The sequence below is a fragment of the Drosophila hydei genome, unplaced genomic scaffold, assembly GCF_003285905.1.
Source record: "Drosophila hydei strain 15085-1641.00,03,60 unplaced genomic scaffold, DhydRS2 tig00000211-arrow-pilon, whole genome shotgun sequence".
NCBI lineage: Eukaryota > Metazoa > Arthropoda > Insecta > Diptera > Drosophilidae > Drosophila > Drosophila hydei.
In genome coordinates, this window is record NW_022045685.1 from 551592 (window position 1) to 570998 (window position 19407).

General features: G+C 38.5%; 2 protein-coding genes across 2 annotated transcripts; both read right to left on the reverse strand.

Moving 5' to 3' along the window:
* Positions 1-13850: 13850 nt before the first annotated feature.
* LOC111603133 lies at positions 13851-16696 on the reverse strand. The gene is made up of 3 exons (XM_023320608.2): positions 15634-16696; positions 14554-14852; positions 13851-14493 (listed from the first exon to the last, which is right to left on the reverse strand). Exons 1-3 carry the CDS (start codon positions 16624-16626, stop codon positions 14070-14072), a joined length of 1716 nt encoding a protein of 571 aa, XP_023176376.1. The 5' UTR covers positions 16627-16696; the 3' UTR covers positions 13851-14069.
* An 862-nt stretch (positions 16697-17558) lies between these two features.
* On the reverse strand, positions 17559-19348 carry LOC111603095 (glyoxalase domain-containing protein 4). Its single transcript, XM_023320555.2, has 5 exons — positions 19120-19348; positions 18869-19009; positions 18577-18626; positions 18400-18506; positions 17559-18334 (listed from the first exon to the last, which is right to left on the reverse strand). The coding sequence occupies exons 2-5, from the start codon at positions 18962-18964 to the stop codon at positions 17721-17723; spliced, it is 867 nt and encodes a 288-aa protein (XP_023176323.1). The 5' UTR covers positions 18965-19009; positions 19120-19348; the 3' UTR covers positions 17559-17720.
* Positions 19349-19407: the final 59 nt, after the last annotated feature.

Genomic DNA, 19407 nt, shown 5'->3' on the forward strand with positions numbered 1-19407 from the left:
AGCGTTGCAAAATACAACAAAAAAGAATCTTTAACTGTTGATACATTACGGCACAAAAAAGAAAAAAGGAAAAGAAATGGAAAAGGAAAAGCAAAAGGGGATGCAGACACACACACACACACACACACACACACTGCAGATGGTGTGCAGCTTAAGGTGAGCATTGGCCATGTTTGAAAAACACTTTATGGTATTTTTATAGTTTTGATATATTCATTGAAAGTGGTTCGGTTTATTTATTTATTTATTTTTTTCCTCTTCGCCATGTTCTTCTTCTGCTTTATGTGTCTAGAAATGCTTTGAAATATTTATGAATCAATAAGAACGACAACAAATAAAAACCTGCTTGCTTGTCTCCCGCCTGTCTGCCCATTAAGCATTGCCCAAAGGTTTCCTCTCAGCGTGAGTGTGCGTGTGTCCTCTTGGTCCTGGCAGCTGCCCAGCCACATATGTGTATCTTCAATTTGGAGTGCGAGTCGAGTGTTTGGTTAAGCAATTGTTTATGTACAACTTTGCCAATTGGGCAGCCGGGCAGCCGGGCAGCAGGGCAGCCGAAAACTTTTGACAGACAATGTACTTTCGTCTTGGCCACATCCGGATTTCTGATTGCCTTAAGCTCAAGTTTCCTGAATATTTATATCGCACATAAGCAGCTTCAGATAAAAACAATCACAAGGATTAGCAAGTACCATTCAATTGAATGTTACAAATTGTTATCAAAAAGCAAGAAGCACTGCTCGAGGCGGCACTGCTCGACTAACAAATACCCTGGACCTCCGCGCGCACAGAAACCCAAATTGAAATTGGTAGCTTAAAGGTTTAGGCTGTATGAGTCGAATATATCCAAGATTTGCCTATATTATCTGTGTTATCTATGTTTATCTATTATCTGTATTATCTTATCTGTGCTATCTAGGTAATCTATGTTATCTATGTTATCTATGTTATCTATGTTATCTATGTTATCCATGTTATCTATGTTATCCATGTTATCTATGTTATCTAAGTTATCTATGTTATCTATGTTATCTATGTTATCTATGTTATCTATGTTATCTATGTTATCTATGTTATCTATGTTATCTATGTTATCTATGTTATCTATGTTATCTATGTTATCTATGTTATCTATGTTATCTATGTTATCTATGTTATCTATGTTATCTATGTTATCTATGTTATCTATGTTATCTATGTTATCTATGTTATCTATGTTATCTGTGTTATCTATATTATCTGTTATCTATGAAACACCTTCTATAGCTTGTGGCACGCTTATTTAGCGCAACAAAATGCCCTACTCAACATTTTCAATGATTCCAAGGTATAAATGATGAAGCTCAGTGCAATTGCGCAATATTTATATTTCTTTATATTTCAAGTTATTTTTGTTGTCTTTTGGGTTTTAACAAAATGAATTCATATTTGCCCAGGTAATTTCTCAAGTCTTAAGAGTTTATTCTGAAAGAGGCTTAAAACAAAATAAACATGTTGAATATGAATGTGAGTTAAGCTAGAATATATGTATGTAAATAATAAAATTAAATATTTACAATACAGTGAAACCTCTGTTAAAAGACATCGACATTCCGAACGGAGTTCATTCTTATAGACAGCAGCTGGTATTGCAATGATTAAATAAACCTGTTACATATATTATTTTTTAAAGTTATATGTAATATATATATATATATATATATATTGACAACTATTGAAGAAGGCACAGTAAGTTATTTATAGAGAGAGAGTATTATTAAAATACTTTAAGTAAGTAGAAATGCAGGCAGACAAACAGAAGCGTTTGAGTATTCAATATACTTTCAGCTCTCTATGTATATCTGTAATTAGCTATAATTAAGAATAACAGTAACTGCAGGATAACATATGCATGAATAGTTTACTAAGAGAAAATACCTATAGAATAATTGAGCCAAATTTATTTTCATCTAGTTCTGCAATCATATGTATCTATATAAATAATATTTTATAACCATTCCTTTAAAGATATTAGAGCACATCTTCACAGGAATTCCAATTACAGAACTACAATATATAAATACAATTAGAGATATATGCTGAAATGATTACATATGACACTGAGTCGACGTATTTATTTTAAGTCGTCAAAACGAATAGAAATGAAAGGAAAATGCATCGTTTATCAATCAAGTCATTGATTGACAGAGTATAGAGAACTGTGCATACCTGGCTCAGGTAGTTGGGCGCAGCTAAGATAGGAAATTAAAGTGAAATGCATCAATTACACATGCAGAAAAGCTCAGCTGTCAATGTTAAAGATGAGTTTAAGTGAAGACCGATTCTAGTGTAGGAGAGAGAGAGAGAGAGAGAGAGAGAGAGAGAAAGGGAGAGAAAGGAGAGCTATAGGCTCTAATCTGCTTGCATATCTGGCGCTGTAATTGCTTGCAGCAACTGCAACTGCAACTCCCGTTGCTCCTCCTCCGCCACAACCCTCACATCTTTTACCACAAGAGTGAGCCCACAAAATTTAAATCATTTACGAAATATGCAGTAAGCAGAAGAAAATGGAAGCCAAAGAGTAAAATAATACAACAACAACAACAGCAGCAATTCAGCAACTACAACAGCTCCAACAATGCCGCATGGTATCTCTGTGTGTGTGTGGCAGGCATAATATGCAGACAAGAAAAACAAGTACCAAGATAATGCATCACGTAGCAATATGGACTCTTAAATGCTCTTAAAACAAATTTCACAAGAATCGATAAAGAATTCAAACAGACCTCAGCTTCACCGGTCTTTTCAGCTGGGTTGATCTCAAAAGTTGCCTAAGTACTTCTTCTAAAGTATCAAAAGTCAATAACTTAACTATCGATATATATCGATCAATTTTGTAGTTCTGCGAAAAAGCTAATCAAATCTTGCTTTTGAAATTCATTTATGCGCTAATAATTTTTATTTCTTATTCAATAGAAATATTTATAATTATCGATAAGTAATCGATAGAGATAAATGAAATTAGTTTTTATAAAACTCGACTGCATTTGCGAAGTTCAAGCGATATCGAATGGGTAACATCTGGTTAACAGTGTCTAGAAAGTAAGAGGACATAAGGCCACGACATCTAAGGACTAAAAAGGCTGCGACCAAAGGCACAAGACAGCGTGTGGGAAGTTGTGTGTGCATGCTTGTGTGTGTGTGTGTTGAGGCCGGTGCACTGCCTGACGGTGACTGTCATGTGCCACAAACCCACTAAACTAATGAAAAATGTGAAGCGACGGCACAAAAGGAAGCGCAATTTTTGCACACAGACACACACACGCGCGGGGAGTAAGAGCAAGTGGATGGGAGGGAGAGGAGGAGGAGCGGCGGGAGACGGACTAACGGGCCCAGCGGCAGTGACAGAGTTCGTCGCCCATATGCAAAAAGCGGCACAACGAAATGTTAATTCCGTAATACTTTAAATGCGGCAGGCATCGAATGACATTTGCACTTTTGCTGCCACACGGTGCGCACAGTGGGGCCACTGAAACGAATACTAACTATAATACATATGTGTGTGTGGCAGGCAAGTGAAAGCGTTGTCCTAGCACATGTGTATGTGTGTGTATTTTGTGCTAATATATATTTGTTGGCTGAAATATATAGAACACTAGGTACAAAAACAAGCACAGGAATTACACGTGAATGCAAAGCGAGCTAAAGTGAAAAACTGAGAGAGTGAGGGAGAGTGAGAGCGACAGAGATGGGCGTTAAGATAGGGATAGCTATAGAACAAGCTGACCGCAACACAGCACACAACACACACAATACAAAAGCAGCAAAAGGACTAACAAAATACACACACACACACAGAGACACACACATAGAGACACAGAGAGCACGCAGTAATATTTATAACAAAAGAACTGGGGCCCAGGCCATGAGGCCCTGGGTCAGTTCGCACCTTCATTTGTGCGCTCGTTTGGCCTTTAACAAATGTGTGGCGCTGCTTTACATTACAATGACAGCGAATGCTACAATAGAATATGACATGCAGGCGATAAAATTATGCTTGGGGCGGGAAGCGCCTCCAAGTCACACACACACACACAGAGAGAGGCCACAAGACCAGAAGCACTAGCAGCACCAAAACCTGACTTTAGAGGCAACACCAACTCTGAACTCAGCCTCAGCATCGACTGCGTCATGCACACAGTTGGAATCCAGCTAAGAGCTGAGCAATTGGTGTTAGTTTTGGTCACACACACACAAGCACAAGCACACACACACACACACACATCTTGGCGCAAACACTGAGTGCCACAAATGCCGTTGCGGCAGTTGTGCTAATTTGTTTGTTTGTCGTTATCATTCCTTGTGTGCCCTGGACCTGAAGCTGAAGCTGGGTCACCATTGTCACAACGGCACAAAGGCAGCTCGAAAACGCAGAGCCAGAGACGGCGAGCAAAGGAGTGAGCGGGAGAGCGGAAGCGAACGATCAGGAAAGAGAGAGTGACAGAACAACAGAAGGGGTCAACTGGGAATAGTAGTTCGACGCTTTGAGTGCTTTAAGCCTTGATGCGACTTAGCTTACTGGGACTAAAAGGCTAATAGAATACTTAAATACTAAAATACTAAAATACTAAAATACTAAAATACTAAAATACTAAAATACTAAAATACTAAAATACTAAAATACTAAAATACTAAAATACTAAAATACTAAAATACTAAAATACTAAAATACTAAAATACTAAAATACTAAAATACTAAAATACTAAAATACTAAAATACTAAAATACTAAAATACTAAAATACTAAAATACTAAAATACTAAAATACTAAAATACTAAAATACTAAAATACTAAAATACTAAAATACTAAAATACTAAAATACTAAAATACTAAAATACTAAAATACTAAAATACTAAAATACTAAAATACTAAAATACTAAAATACTAAAATACTAAAATACTAAAATACTAAAATACTAAATACTAAAATACTAAAATACTAAAATACTAAAATACTAAAATACTAAAATACTAAAATACTAAAATACTAAAATACTAAAATACTAAAATACTAAAATACTAAAATACTAAAATACTAAAATACTAAAAATACTAAAATACTAAAATACTAAAATACTAAAATACTAAAATACTAAAATACTAAAATACTAAAATACTAAAATACTAAAATACTAAAATACTAAAATACTAAAATACTAAAATACTAAAATACTAAAATACTAAAATACTAAAATACTAAAATACTAAAATACTAAAATACTAAAATACTAAAATACTAAAATACTAAAATACTAAAATACTAAAATACTAAAATACTAAAATACTAAAATACTAAAATACTAAAATACTAAAACACTAAAATACTAAAATACTAGAATAGTAGAGGATTTCTCGAGGATACCTAAAGGATGCCTAGTATTCTCAATCAAAGGAGTCGTTGGTAACCTTGCCAACGTTAAATTCCCTAAGCTCTCGGTATGTGGGCCAAGAAAAAAGCATTGCCTACTTATGAGCGCAGAATACTGGGCATCAAGCGAGACAGCGTCTGTGCCTTGTCTTCATCTTTCATCTGGCATTCCGGCAACTGTGCGTCAGTTACGCCAGCTCCCACTCCAGCTGCAGCGATTCCTGCTTATTTATCGTGTATTTTGTGTTGTAGCGCATATTAATCATAAAGCGGACACGCGTCGCTTTACGCACGTTTGGCGGTTGGCGGATACGGACACGACAGCGCCAAGAAGACAAGCCCGTCCATAGAACAGGACGAGGACACCGAACAGGGACCAGGACGAGAACCAGGGCGAGAACCAGAACTGCGACAACGACAACGACAACGACAACGCCACAGCGACACAGGGAGACAGCGAGACAGAGAGACAGCGAGACAACGAGACATCGAGACAGTGTGTAACCCGACTACCCGCCATTGCGTCCGACTTCTCGCATGAGAACTGAGCGTATTAGATTTAAGCGCGTTATAAATGAGCAGCGCATATTTTGGTTTTGCTACTCCAACTCATAAATCAAAATTTTCGTTTTTTGGCATTTTTTAAAGGCAGCGCAAGAACTTACTTACTTACATACTTGCCCCAGGCCCAGCAACCGACCGCACTCGGGCCAAAAGCAGCAACAAGAAAGAGTGCTGCAGTCGAAGGTACGTGAGGGCTGGATACCCTCTAAGCTAACTAACTCGAGCATGATCCATAAGAGCAAGCAGCTTGATATAGCTGCTTCTGCACAGAGCAGCCCGAAGTTGGCCTACGATTAGCAGAGCCAGAGCTGATTATATGAAACTTGCAGCAAAATCAATATGAAATAACGCAGAACAGATATGCCTTCTGGAATCACAATCACAGCAGCAACAATCAACAGCTATTCTAGCCGTGCATGGCCCATGGTCGGTAGCTACAAGGTATGAAAATCCCTTTGGCCACCCACAGCATCGTCGCCCAACCCATCCACGCAGCCCCTAACGCCGCCTAACGTCTGTTGGCCGCTGTCCATGACGGATGATTGGATTTTATGTTGATTACAAAAATGTGCAAGTCGAATTCGGTTTTGAATTTTTTTGCTTCCACTTTCAGACGCGGCTCGCCAAGTCAACAGGAGTCTATTGGCTTGCGAGCATTGTGCAAATCTGACTCTAAGTCCGTTTCAACTTTCTTATAATCAATAATCGGAATGGACATTCTCCGTTGATTTCATTGCAATTGCCTCGTGAACAGAGTATTGCGCAGTCAGTTAAATCCGACTGCAAGATTTGGTTTTTTTTTTGTATGTCTCTTATTACCAAGCATTTACCCATGGTCAGCAAACATCGTCATCATCAACAACACCATCATCATCATCATCATCGTATCATGGATATTTGGTTGTTATTGGCCATATTTTAATGTGCTGGCCAACCGAGATTTGTCGTGGTCCATGTTTGATTTATTTATGTGTTTATTTGGCTTGTTATTCTTCTTCTTTTTATAGAGTTAGGTAGGGTATAGGGTATATGTCAAGTCAGCAGCAGTCAAGTCAACATCACGATTACTATTACTATAACATTGTCATTATCATTGTCATTGTCATTGTCATTGTCATTGTCATTGTCATTGTCATTATGTCATTGTCATTGTCATTGTCATTGTCATTGTCATTGTCATTGTCATTGTCATTGTCATTGTCATTGTCATTGTCATTGTCATTGTCATTGTCATTGTCATTGTCATTGTCATTGTCATTGTCATTGTCATTGTCATTGTCATTGTCATTGTCATTGTCATTGTCATTGTCATTGTCATTGTCATTGTCATTGTCATTGTCATTGTCATTGTCATTGTCATTGTTATTGTCATTGTCATTGTCATTGTTATTGTCATTGTCATTGTCATTGTCATTGTCATTGTCATTGTCATTGTCATTGTCATTGTCATTGTCATTGTCATTGTCATTGTCATTGTCATTGTCATTGTCATTGTCATTGTCATTGTCATTGTCATTGTCATTGTCATTGTCATTGTCATTGTCATTGTCATTGTCATTGTCATTGTCATTGTCATTGTCATTGTCATTGTCATTGTCATTGTCATTGTCATTGTCATTGTCATTGTCATTGTCATTGTCATTGTCATTGTCATTGTCATTGTCATTGTCATTGTCATTGTCATTGTCATTGTCATTGTCATTGTCATTGTCATTGTCATTGTCATTGTCATTGTCATTGTCATTGTCATTGTCATTGTCATTGTCATTGTCATTGTCATTGTCATTGTCATTGTCATTGTCATTGTCATTGTCATTGTCATTGTCATTGTCATTGTCATTGTCATTGTCATTGTCATTGTCATTGTCATTGTCATTGTCATTGTCATTGTCATTGTCATTGTCATTGTCATTGTCATTGTCATTGTCATTGTCATTGTCATTGTCATTGTCATTGTCATTGTCATTGTCATTGTCATTGTCATTGTCATTGTCATTGTCATTGTCATTGTCATTGTCATTGTCATTGTCATTGTCATTGTCATTGTCATTGTCATTGTCATTGTCATTGTCATTGTCATTGTCATTGTCATTGTCATTGTCATTGTCATTGTCATTGTCATTGTCATTGTCATTGTCATTGTCATTGTCATTGTCATTGTCATTGTCATTGTCATTGTCATTGTCATTGTCATTGTCATTGTCATTGTCAGTCATTGTCAGTGTCATTGTCATTGTCATTGTCATGTCATTGTCATTGTCATTGTCATTGTCATTGTCATTGTCATTGTCATTGTCATTGTCATTGTCATTGTCATTGTTATTGTCATTGTCATTGTCATTGTCATTGTCATTGTCATTGTCATTGTCATTGTCATTGTCATTGTTATTGTCATTGTCATTGTCATTGTCATTGTCATTGTCATTGTCATTGTCATTGTCATTGTCATTGTCATTGTCATTGTCATTGTCATTGTCATTGTCATTGTCATTGTCATTGTCATTGTCATTGTCATTGTCATTGTCATTGTCATTGTTATTGACTTCTTGCAGCATACGACAATACCTGAAATCTGATTGAATCAATGTCTATGTTAGAGCATTAGCGGTGCGGCTTTGCACAAGCGATGCTCGTGCTTGTTTTTGTTATTGTCAGCTATGCGTCTGTGATTACTCATAACGTTTTATGACTGGCCCAATCTTGGCCTATGTCTCTGTCCGTGTCTCTGTCTGTCTCCGCCTCTGTCTCTGTCCGTGTCCATCGAGTCTCGATTTGTTATTCGATTTGCATGGTAAGTACTAGAGTTTTATTTGCATTCGACATAATATTTTAATTTTATTTGTTTAGCTGCATCCACATCGCTCAAGCCAGCTGCTATTATTGTTTGTTTTGGCTAATGGCACCTTGGTGGGGTCCATTGATTGTATTGAGGGCGTTAGCGTACCAACTGGGCCTAATGCATTGCATGTGCCTATTGGGGACACTAAATGCCACTAGCCACGCCTATTCGCCCACGAGCCATCATATCTACATGTGTGTGTGTGTGTGTGTATTTGCTTTACTTTAGTTTTGGACATTTTTCGCATTTGTTCAAATGGTTTACTTGCAATATATATATACCCCGCAGCTTTGACTAATACAAGGTATATAAGTTATATATGTATTATTTATGTTATTTATTATCCAATAATGTTTTTTATCAGTAAATTCTTTAATCTGACTGATTCTAATTCAGACGAGATTACATTTTATTATTATCCTAGCTCAAAGCCTTAGCTCGTTGCGAAACCCTCGAAAATGATCGAGTGTCTTACCTAAACTTAATGCCCCTATTTCTATCTAAATGGATATTTGTTTATTCTGGCATTCGGTACTCGGTTGGAGTTAGTATTTGTTATTTGGTTAATGCTTTTGGTGGTTCGCTTTCATTTAACTGCGCTGTGCGTGCCACGAGAGGGTCGACAATTGCTGCAATCTTTGGAGAGTCTTCCCAGGAACCCAGGCAACCAGTCGTAAATTAGTAGTTGCCACCAACCACAGCAAGCACACACACACACACACATCAGATATACACTGAAAAAAATACAAACGAATCAACCAAAGTCAAAGAGTTGCGAGTATTTCGAGTATTTCAAAAATGCATCGCCATGAAATGGCTCTGGTCGGGTGTGTAGAAGATACCCTGAGCCCTGCTTAAAGCTGCCCGACTAGAAGATACCCTGAGCCCTGCTCAAAGCTGCCCGACTAGAAAATACCCTGCCCAAAGCTGCTCTTCGAAGCATTCTGCGTTTTCTTTTATACGCTTCAGCTGCATGGGTTCTACTATGGGCGATTAATTGTTAAAAAATCTCTTCTTCTAGTTCAACTTTATGATATTTAGAGCACGATAATGAGTCTAAATGAGTCTATTTGCCTTAGCTTAAAACTCTACTATTTTATTTGTGAGGAACACTGGGAGGCAGTCATAATCCGGCACAACTAAGATTATCATTTGTCGAACGATATCAAACTATCGATTATTATCGATAATAAAATAGAATTAGTTAACAAAAAAGCTTAACTCGCACTGCCAATGGCATACAGGAATATAACATATATATAAGATAGCAAGCCTCTAGCTCTAGTGGCTTATGAGATCGCTACGTTCCTACGGACGAACAGACAGAGGAACAGACTTGACTCTAACTACGCAGCTTGTCGTGCTGATCATGAATATAAATATATAAAAAAATTAATATAAAACATGACTTAACTTAATTTATTTAGTTATAGCTAAATAAAGAAATAAAATCAATAAATTGCTGAGCAAGTTCAAGCGAAATTTCCATCTGAAACAACTTGCTTAAGAGAAATGTTCGATTTAAGGAAACTTTCCCAGTTTCAAGTGGCTTCAATTTCGTCCTAAGCTCGAGAGAAATGCTAAATTTAAGGCAACTTCGTTAGCCGCAACGTGATTTGTGTGTGGCAAATGGAATAATCGAAGTTTTTAATTCGAATTGAGACGGGATCACGCAACGAATTGAGTTGCACGATATTAAATATGAATCCATTTAGCGCTAGACTCGACTCTTAAAGAAAACTGTTTATTGCTATATGTATTTGTATATGTATATGTATGTGTGTATGCTATCATTGGGAAGTTGTGCGGCACAGCTGCCCGCGTGGCACTGTGGCGCACTCTGGCCGAGCGGCACACAAATGGCAACTTAACATTCAATGCAATTTGGCTCTTTGGTTGCCGTGGCCAATTATTTGTGCTGTTATCGTGGCCGTCACCGTTGCCATCAGAGTTTGCCAACCGACGTTGACTGGCATCGTCTTGCGAGTTGCAAAACTTGCAACTAGTCGAGTCGATGCGACCTTCTTCTGTTGACCTCAATTTTGGCCAATAAGGTTGCCGTTTTTTGCCACATAGCAGGTGGCATGCCTGGCGCTGCTGCTGCTTGTTCTTCTTATTATTGTTGTTTTTTTTTATTTTTTTTTTTGGCAACAGATTGAAGTGCAAGGCACGAAGCCCAGCGGACTGAAGTGGACGGCAAGGCCTACATAGCATCGACTCTAACAGCCATTGGCCATTCGAACTGACAATTTCGCTCAGTGTACTTGCGTATTTTTCGTCTATTTTCATTTTTAATGGCAGCCGGGCATAATGAGCCGCAAGTACATACACACATGCATAACTATATATATATATATATATATGTATATACATGTGTGTGTGTGTGTTAGTACTGAGAGTAAAACATGTTTTGCATATGTATATATATATATATATATATATGTGTGTGTGTGTGTGTGTGTTTGGCCCATTAGGACTTGCCAACTCAGCGCGCTTTCTCTCTCCCTGTCCCTCACTCTCCCTCTGCCCCTCTCTCTCTCTCTCTCTCTCTCTCTCTCTCTCTCGGCCAGCATTGACACAATAAAACTTTTTCAGCACATTTTTCATTCGTGCCGCTTGTGTTGCAAGTGTAGCATTCTGCATTTATTGACGCATTTTGCTCTTTTGCATATTTGCGGCCGCGTTGCATGCGACAAATGAAACGTTCGCCTCGCCGTTCGTTTCGATTCGTTCGCTTGGTTCGTCACTCGATTGTCGTTTCATTATTTCCCTCTCTCTCTTTCTCTTTTTTTTGGCCATTTTATGTCGTTTGGGGCAGCAAACATGCGACAACTCATCGATGGAAAACAAGTGCCAGCCCCAACGCCGGCCATGCCTCGTCCCACTCAGATTCAAATTGAATGGAGTCAAGTGCATTGCATTTGGCATACTAATAAATATATGTGCAGATCCATTAAAAATAGGGAAAAAAAAAACAAAAACAAAACAAAACAACAACGTGCCAAAAGTTCAAAATAAAATATTAAATGGCATTTAAAACTGACAATGCCGCCGAGCCGCATACGTGCTCAATGCAACAGCAAATTGACACTGCAAACATTGAGGAAATGAAATTACAAATGAACGGATTTCCTATAAGTGTTCATCAATTCATATTTTATGCTCACTTCAGCCGTTGGCCCATTCAATTTCATTCGCATACCCTGTAAATGGCGCAGGCAAACTAGAAATTTAGGTGGCTGGCTCTATGGGTGTTCGGTTTTAGCAGTGGCTAGGGGTATTCCCTATGCATGCATTGTTGTTACATTTTGTAATTTTGTGAAAATTGTTTTGCAACATTTATAAAATAGTACAGTTGCTTCGTTAGCTGTCAGCAGGGGTATTCCCTATAAATTGTGGCGGCATTTTGTTATTTGTAACTTTTGCGCGTGAAAATTGTTTATTGAAACCCGCTTGGAAGCGCATATAGCTAAACTAGTTAAGTCAATAAACCACAACTAGGGATATTCCCTGCATATTTTAGCATATTTGCGCCATTTCAATAAAATTTTTAATAATAAATAATTTTAATAATTAAGCCAATTTAATAAAGCATATTACAAATTCTAGTCGAGTGATTTGCAATGGCATAAGGGGTATTTCCTATATATTTTAATACCAATTTACAAATCTAATTTTGTCAGTTAAATATGATCAAAAGCAATTTATAAGACTATAAAAAAGTATAAAAAAATTTAGTGGTATTCCCTATATAATTAACAGTTTCTAATGTAAATTATGCATGACAGAATATAAAAAAATAAACATTTACATACGCATATAACTAATCGCAGTTCAGTCAATAAGCAACAACTAGGGGTATTCCCTGTAGTATATTTTTAAAACTCTAAGTTTTATTGTAAAACTCGATTGATAAAAGAAAATCGTGATTATGCATATAAAAGAGTCTAGTTGACTCGTTAGCAGCAACATAAGGGGTATTCCCTTCATATTGTTCTAATGTTTTGTTACTCTAATTTTGTCAGCTTAAATTAATAAATCAACAAATAATTAATGTAGGCATTTTAGTATTTAGCAATTAATTAGCAGTAAAATAAACATTCTAATTTTGACTAAAAAATTTTGGGGAAATAATTATTGTATATAAATAACTAAATGTCAACATATTTTCCAAAAATTTGTCCATTAAACTGAAAAAATGTAAATAAAAAATGAGCTATTAATTTGTTCAGTAAGCTTTTTGCATTGATGGCATTCTCTTAATTTTATGGTACACAATTAAACCTAAATATGTTCTATAGCTGTTATATATAGTAATTCCAGACTCAAAAAAGAAACTTTTTTTAAAGCTTCCATTCGAATTTATTATCACATCAATAAATGCGGATTTTTATGGTATAATATTAGAGGAAGGATCGAGTCCAAAGGTGTATTATATAAAAAATATTGACTTGGTATATTCATCAATCTTTACTTTTGCTTCAATTTATGTAACAGAACCAAAGAATCAATCATCAAGACTTCTTGCTTCCGTTCTAGACAACGAGCTAAGTCTTTATAGCTATAAGCAAATGCCGTTAGCGTCCATCTCATGAAATTTTTAGGAGAAAATAAGCTGTAGTATTTAGTAGTATTTAGTAATACTTTTTTAAATATAACTCAAAGACTATAAAAGTTAAGCATTAAATCTGAAAAATAAATTCTCATAAACTATGCTTAGAATTAAGATACAAACTTTTTTGAATACCTCTCAACGTTACACAACGAAATCGTAACAAAAAATATTTGTGTATTGAAATCTCAGTGTGTTCTGTATGCTTGAAATACAGCCAAAGTAGCTCGAATCGAACCTGAGCTATATTTACCAAGGTGAGAGCACTATTGTCCGTTTCTTGCCCCTCTATGCAGTTCTCATGAGTTCAATTTGTAACAACAAAAAAATAATAAATCTTTATTTTTAAAATTTTCTGAATTTGATCTATAACAGTTCAATAAATATTTAACATTTCATAATTATTTTTGGGTTTTCTTTTTGAATTACACAATTTTGTAATATCAATTTGTATTGTTTAGCATAAAATTTGAAGTTTTTTTTGTTGATTTTGGTTAAATAAAAGAAGTGCAATAGTTACGCCGTGCTAGAGCTGCAGTCGAGAGAGTGGAGCGGGTGCTGTACAATGGAATGCAGGGAAGTCCCGCATTGTGGTCATTGTACGGCACTCGCTCCACTGGCGCGATTGGCCCGTGCTTGGCGTTTGACTACGACTGTACGTAGCTGGAGCGATTCGAGAGACGGTAGCGCGTTCGCTTAGTAGCCGCGGGTGTTGCCATTTTCCGTAGCATCATGTAATCCTTGTTGAGCATGCGACACAGCTCGATGAAGGTGCAGAGTTTGGCCGATTTGAGACCCTTGGCCAGATGGTAGGCCGAATTGAGCACTTCCGCCTGACGCTCGAACTTGCAGAGGATGGCGTGCGCCTTCGCCTGCACCATGGTGGCTAGAAATTCCCAGATTATGCTATTGGCTCGCCTGGCCTCCTCAATGGAACGCTTGGCATACAGCAGGCATTGCACCAGATGATTCTGCGACAGCAAACAGTCCGCGATCTCGAACAGCAAATAGCTACGCTCGATTGGCAGCGTGGAGAAATACAAGCGCTTATCCAGCAATGCTTTGGCCAGCCTGGGCAAATGCCGATTTGGTTTATCTGCATTCATTCATCTACGATTAAGTGCAGCTCACCTGAGCTCCTTGCCCTGGTCGAATACAGATCCGTGGTCTTCATAAACATACGACGATCGCTTGCCAAACACCACTTCGTGCACCTCGGTGGGCTTGAACGGATTGACGCCGAGCAGACGGCACATGGAGTCATAATCATACGGGGACACCTTATAGTTCGGCACTTTATACGCTTCGCACAAACTCAATGCCAAGTGGTTGTACACCTCGTTCATAAACTCTATCTTCCAGGGCATTACCCTCTTCGTCTTCAGCACAACGAACTCGAACATGACTTTTGACACAAACTTACGCAGACGCTGCACGTTGAATTTTATTTAAATAATTATGAAGCATTAAGAACGTCCGCTTCGACCGTCTGTGCGATCCTCTGTTGGACTGTCTGTCCGATCGTCTGTCTGACTGCACAGCCGACCGTCTGTCCGACTATCCGTCAGACTGTTTGTCCGACTGGTCGGCTCACCGTCAGTCCGACCATTTGTCCAACCGTCTCTGCGACTGTTTGTCTGACTGTCTGTCCGACTGTCTGTCCGACTATCTGTCCGACTATCTGTCCGACTGTCTGCCCGACTATCTGTCCGACTATCTGTCCGACTATCTGTCCGACTACCTGTCCGACTACCTGTCCGACTGTCTGTCCGACCATCTATCCGACCGTCTGTCCGACTATCCGTCAGACTATTTGTCCGACTGTCTGTCCGACTATTTGTCCACCTGTCTGTCCGTCTATTTGCTCAACCGTCTATCCTACTATCTGTCCGACTATCTGTCCCACCGCGTTTCCGTCTATCCGACTGTCCGTCCGACCGTCTGTCCATTTGACAGACGCCCTACTGTAACAATCTTAGTCATGATTTTAATCAATAATTGAATATTTAAATTGCTGAGTTTCAGAGCCCAACAACTCATTCGGAAGGACATCAGTCCGGACAAAGCTGAATCGACTCGGTCTAATGCTGCTGACCAAGCATAATGCATATAAACTGTGAATTACAGCCATGCCAGCTGCTGCATGTTCCATACTTGACAACACAAGCATTCGGGCAAAATGGGTACCGTTTGGCCGTTCGTCCGACTCACCTGTACGTCTTTCTGCTCACGTATGGCGCGAATAGTGCGCAGTATCGATAGCATATTCCTGCGTGTCTGATACTGTATGCGATACATATTGGATTGATGGAGGCTTTCCATAGTCTTAGGTAGCTGGTATTGCTCACTGAACATGGGACTGCGACTGTGAAGCATTTTGCTAAACATTTTGACAGTTGCATAGGAATTATCCAAGTATTGTCTGCGCTCCTTGGCGGACTTGTAATGTTTATCCAATAGCACAATGGGACTTTTGCGCAGTGCTTTGAGAAAGGCCACATCGATCCATGAGCCGTTCAAGTAGTTTTGATGATAGATCTTCGTCTTGCGCTTGCGTCTAGCCATCTCCAATGGCGATATCCGGACCACATTCTTCTCCTGGATGCTGCGAACTTCGCACTTATTGAGGTCCTTAAGCACCTTCCAGCGTGGGGCGGGTTCCATTTGGCTATCCACCTTCATTGTCGCATCAAAGATTTCCCGCATTTTCGACATGTTATTCAGAAAAAATGGACGCAAGCTATCGCCGACATTGTTGTGAAAGTTGGCATTCACGATCTGCAGACGACGATTGTACGGCTGCAGCTTGGTGCCCGTGTACAAGGTCGTGTTGATGTACAATGACACTTTGTTCTCCTCGAACCTATTCAGATCGTAGAGCGCATCGGCCACCTGAAGATTGACGTACGCATTGGCCGGCGCTATCGAAGCTGCCCGCTTGCTATCCTCAAGAGCCTGATCCACCTTGGCAATACTTCGATAGAAATTACTGCGCAGAGAACGGGCCATAAAGTCATTGATATTCGCCCCGTCGATGCATTTATCAAAGTAATAATTGGCAGCCTCATTGTGCCCAGATCTGGCGAAGTTCTGTGCCCAGCTTCGCCACATCGCGTGCTCCTGTTGCTCCGACCAGCCCTTTAACTTCCACGCTGGAATCTGTGGCGCCACACCAGCTGGCGGTACTACCCAGGAATTTGACATGACGCCACTAATTAGACTCGAAAAAATGTAAATAAAAACGCGTTTTTGGTTAAGAAAATAAATGAAAATTTCTTAAAAAAAAAAAGAAAAAATTAAACAAAAAATATTTAAATTGAAAACAGATTTAAACCAAACTAAAATCAACTTTAAAAAACGTGGAAAAATAACAGAAAGTAATGACAAATAAATACGGAATACTTTGACCCTTTATTCTTATTTTATTATTGTTTTTAAAAATATATATATTTATATATAATATATCTTTGTCATTTAAGACAAAGCTCTGAACATAGTTCAACACAGGCCGGGTACACCCAACTGCAGGATGCTCGTACAATGGACAAGTGTGTAGCTAAATTTGATTTCAAAGTCGGGTATTTTTATACATATTATAGCTCTGTCTATAAAGGCAGTAGACAGTTATCCACTCAAGGGTAAGCCAGTTACCTTTGTTCCAAAAGCAAGTCAAACATAATTTCATATATACAGAACTCTAAAGTAATACCCTCGCTCATGCTTCCCTGATCAATCTGCTGAACAACTGACTCGTCATCAAACTCTTTCTGTTCTTATATAGATGCAAATTAATAAAATCATTTCACATATGAACCACAAGAGCAAAAATATAATAATACTTCCAGCTCCATGGGACACACCGAGTTAAATGTCATATTTGTGTCGTGTATGTATGCAGGGTATTCCCAAGTCGAACACTCCCCACTAGTCCACTCTCTGCGAACCGATTATCGCTTCGCTAAAGATCTCAGTGTGAGACACTTAAATTAGTCATATATATTAACTTTAATGTAAAGCCATATGTATGTATATGAATGTATGCATGTACGCATGTATGTATGTATGTATGCATGCAAAACGACATACATACATCAAAGATTTAATCATTAAGCTTTAACATGAACGGCGTACATCATTAACAATTGCCCCACTTAAATAAAATTATGCATTTTCTTAAGCTTTGTCTACATTATTTAAGAAAATATACATTTATATATATATATAATATTAATTGTCTGATCTATATATTTTCATTAATATTACTTAAGTGGGCCCAATGCTGACTGTTGATGGTTAGTTTACTGCTGCGTCTTGTCTTGGAATGGATCTTTGCGAATGTACTTGTCCAGTTGCGCGGCAGCATTAGGCTCCACTTCGGACAGCTGCGAGAAGCCCTCCTCATCAACAAAGCATATCTCGTGGCCATTGGGATCGGCCAAAATTAGCACCGTCACCGTCGCCTTGCCGGGTGTTTCCAGTGCTATCAATGGCTTCAATATGGTCCCGCCCACATTCTTGACTTCATTGAACAGCGGCTCCTGAACAGCTGCAGGCACCGCAAAAGCTATGCGACCATACGCCTTAGCGCGATCCAGATTCCCATTAAGTACCGTGAGGCGAAGAGCTGTCTGTTGTTTGTTATATGCGAGTACAATGGAATCCTGGCTCTCATTTAGCACCTGCATTTTGAGAATGTCGACCCAGAACGCGCGTGACTCTTTCAATGCAGTCACATGCAGCTCAACCTGCTCCATTGGATCACTGCCGCTCGATGCGTCATCTATGTAAAACTTATAGCCATCTGGCGAGGTTAGCACACTTTTATCGCCCTGCTTGGTAATAGGATACGCAAACTCGGAGGCACGCGGTAATATATCCTTGGACTTAATGGTGATGCCGCCAAAGTCATTGCCTGCAAGTGCACGATGAGAAGTTGAGTTGAGATGAGAAGAATCAGATGAAACTGGAGGCAGTTACCCAACGTGTAGCTTTTCACGCCATAGTTGTAAGTTAACTCAATGACAAAATGCGACTTCTCCGGTCCATAGCCAACCATGGTCTTGCTCCAGCGATTATCGTAAGGTCTGCGCATGAAAAGTACAGAATGAGTATTTTTTTAGAGGGCATCGCGTTCACATTCAACTTGGCGCATACCCATTACATTCAGCATCGCAGCCTTCCTTGAACTCCTCATGCCTCAAGACCTGTTGATTATTTGAAAAGAAAAAGAATAAATGAATATCAGTCGCTCCTTATCTAACATCTATTAGTACATAATAAACAAAGAAATTGCAAAGTCACGTTATTCAGATAAAATATATATCTGTAGCTCCAACACAGTGTACCAATTGCTCACACATGCAAGCTGACACATAGACACATTTGTCTACACCGTTCATTATAACCGGGTTTTGCAGCTTGCCAATTAAACTGCTCTCCATCTTACCTGCATTCCCAGAATTGTTCGAAAGAAGAACGAATTCTTACTGCGATCACCAATCTTAAAAACATAATGTAGAGCACGTCCCGGTACGGCCGTCATATTGTATTGCCGCTACGATTAACTTTGAGGTGTTTCCATAAAAAGCTTATAAACAGAAATAAAGATGAGTGAAATTTACACACTTGTTGGAAGCGATAAGTTGAAATGTCTGTAAAGGGAGGAGCAAATTCTGTTAAAATTCTGTAGAAACTTACATGGTTAATAATGAAATAGTCGATATATTTTAGAATTTGGCGGACAAACGGGTATTACTGCAAATTTTTGTACATTTCACCGCCTTGCTAAGTTACTGTCAGGACGCGTACTTTCGGATCACTTATACAAAGAACCATTACAAATGCTTATATGAAGTAAACAGTTATTTTCTAGATGATGTATATTTTAATTTTTTAAACAGGCTATTGTCAGCAAACCAAATAAAAAGTTGGCATTTGGAGAAATTGAGCAGCACTGGCAACTTTGCATGAATTACTGTGCTGCTT

Coding starts and splice junctions, on each gene's coding strand:
- LOC111603095 (XM_023320555.2), bottom strand. CDS start 18,964: ATGACGGCCGTACCGGGACGTGCTCTACATTATGTTTTTAAGATTGGT. Junction 18,627..18,868: donor GAACAATTCTGGGAATGCAG/GTAAGATGGAGA, acceptor AATAATCAACAG/GTCTTGAGGCATGAGGAGTT. Junction 18,335..18,399: donor CGTGAAAAGCTACACGTTGG/GTAACTGCCTCC, acceptor GTGCACTTGCAG/GCAATGACTTTGGCGGCATC.
- LOC111603133 (XM_023320608.2), bottom strand. CDS start 16,626: ATGTCAAATTCCTGGGTAGTACCGCCAGCTGGTGTGGCGCCACAGATT. Junction 14,853..15,633: donor GTGAGCAGAAAGACGTACAG/GTGAGTCGGACG, acceptor TTCAACGTGCAG/CGTCTGCGTAAGTTTGTGTC. Junction 14,494..14,553: donor GACCAGGGCAAGGAGCTCAG/GTGAGCTGCACT, acceptor GCATTTGCCCAG/GCTGGCCAAAGCATTGCTGG.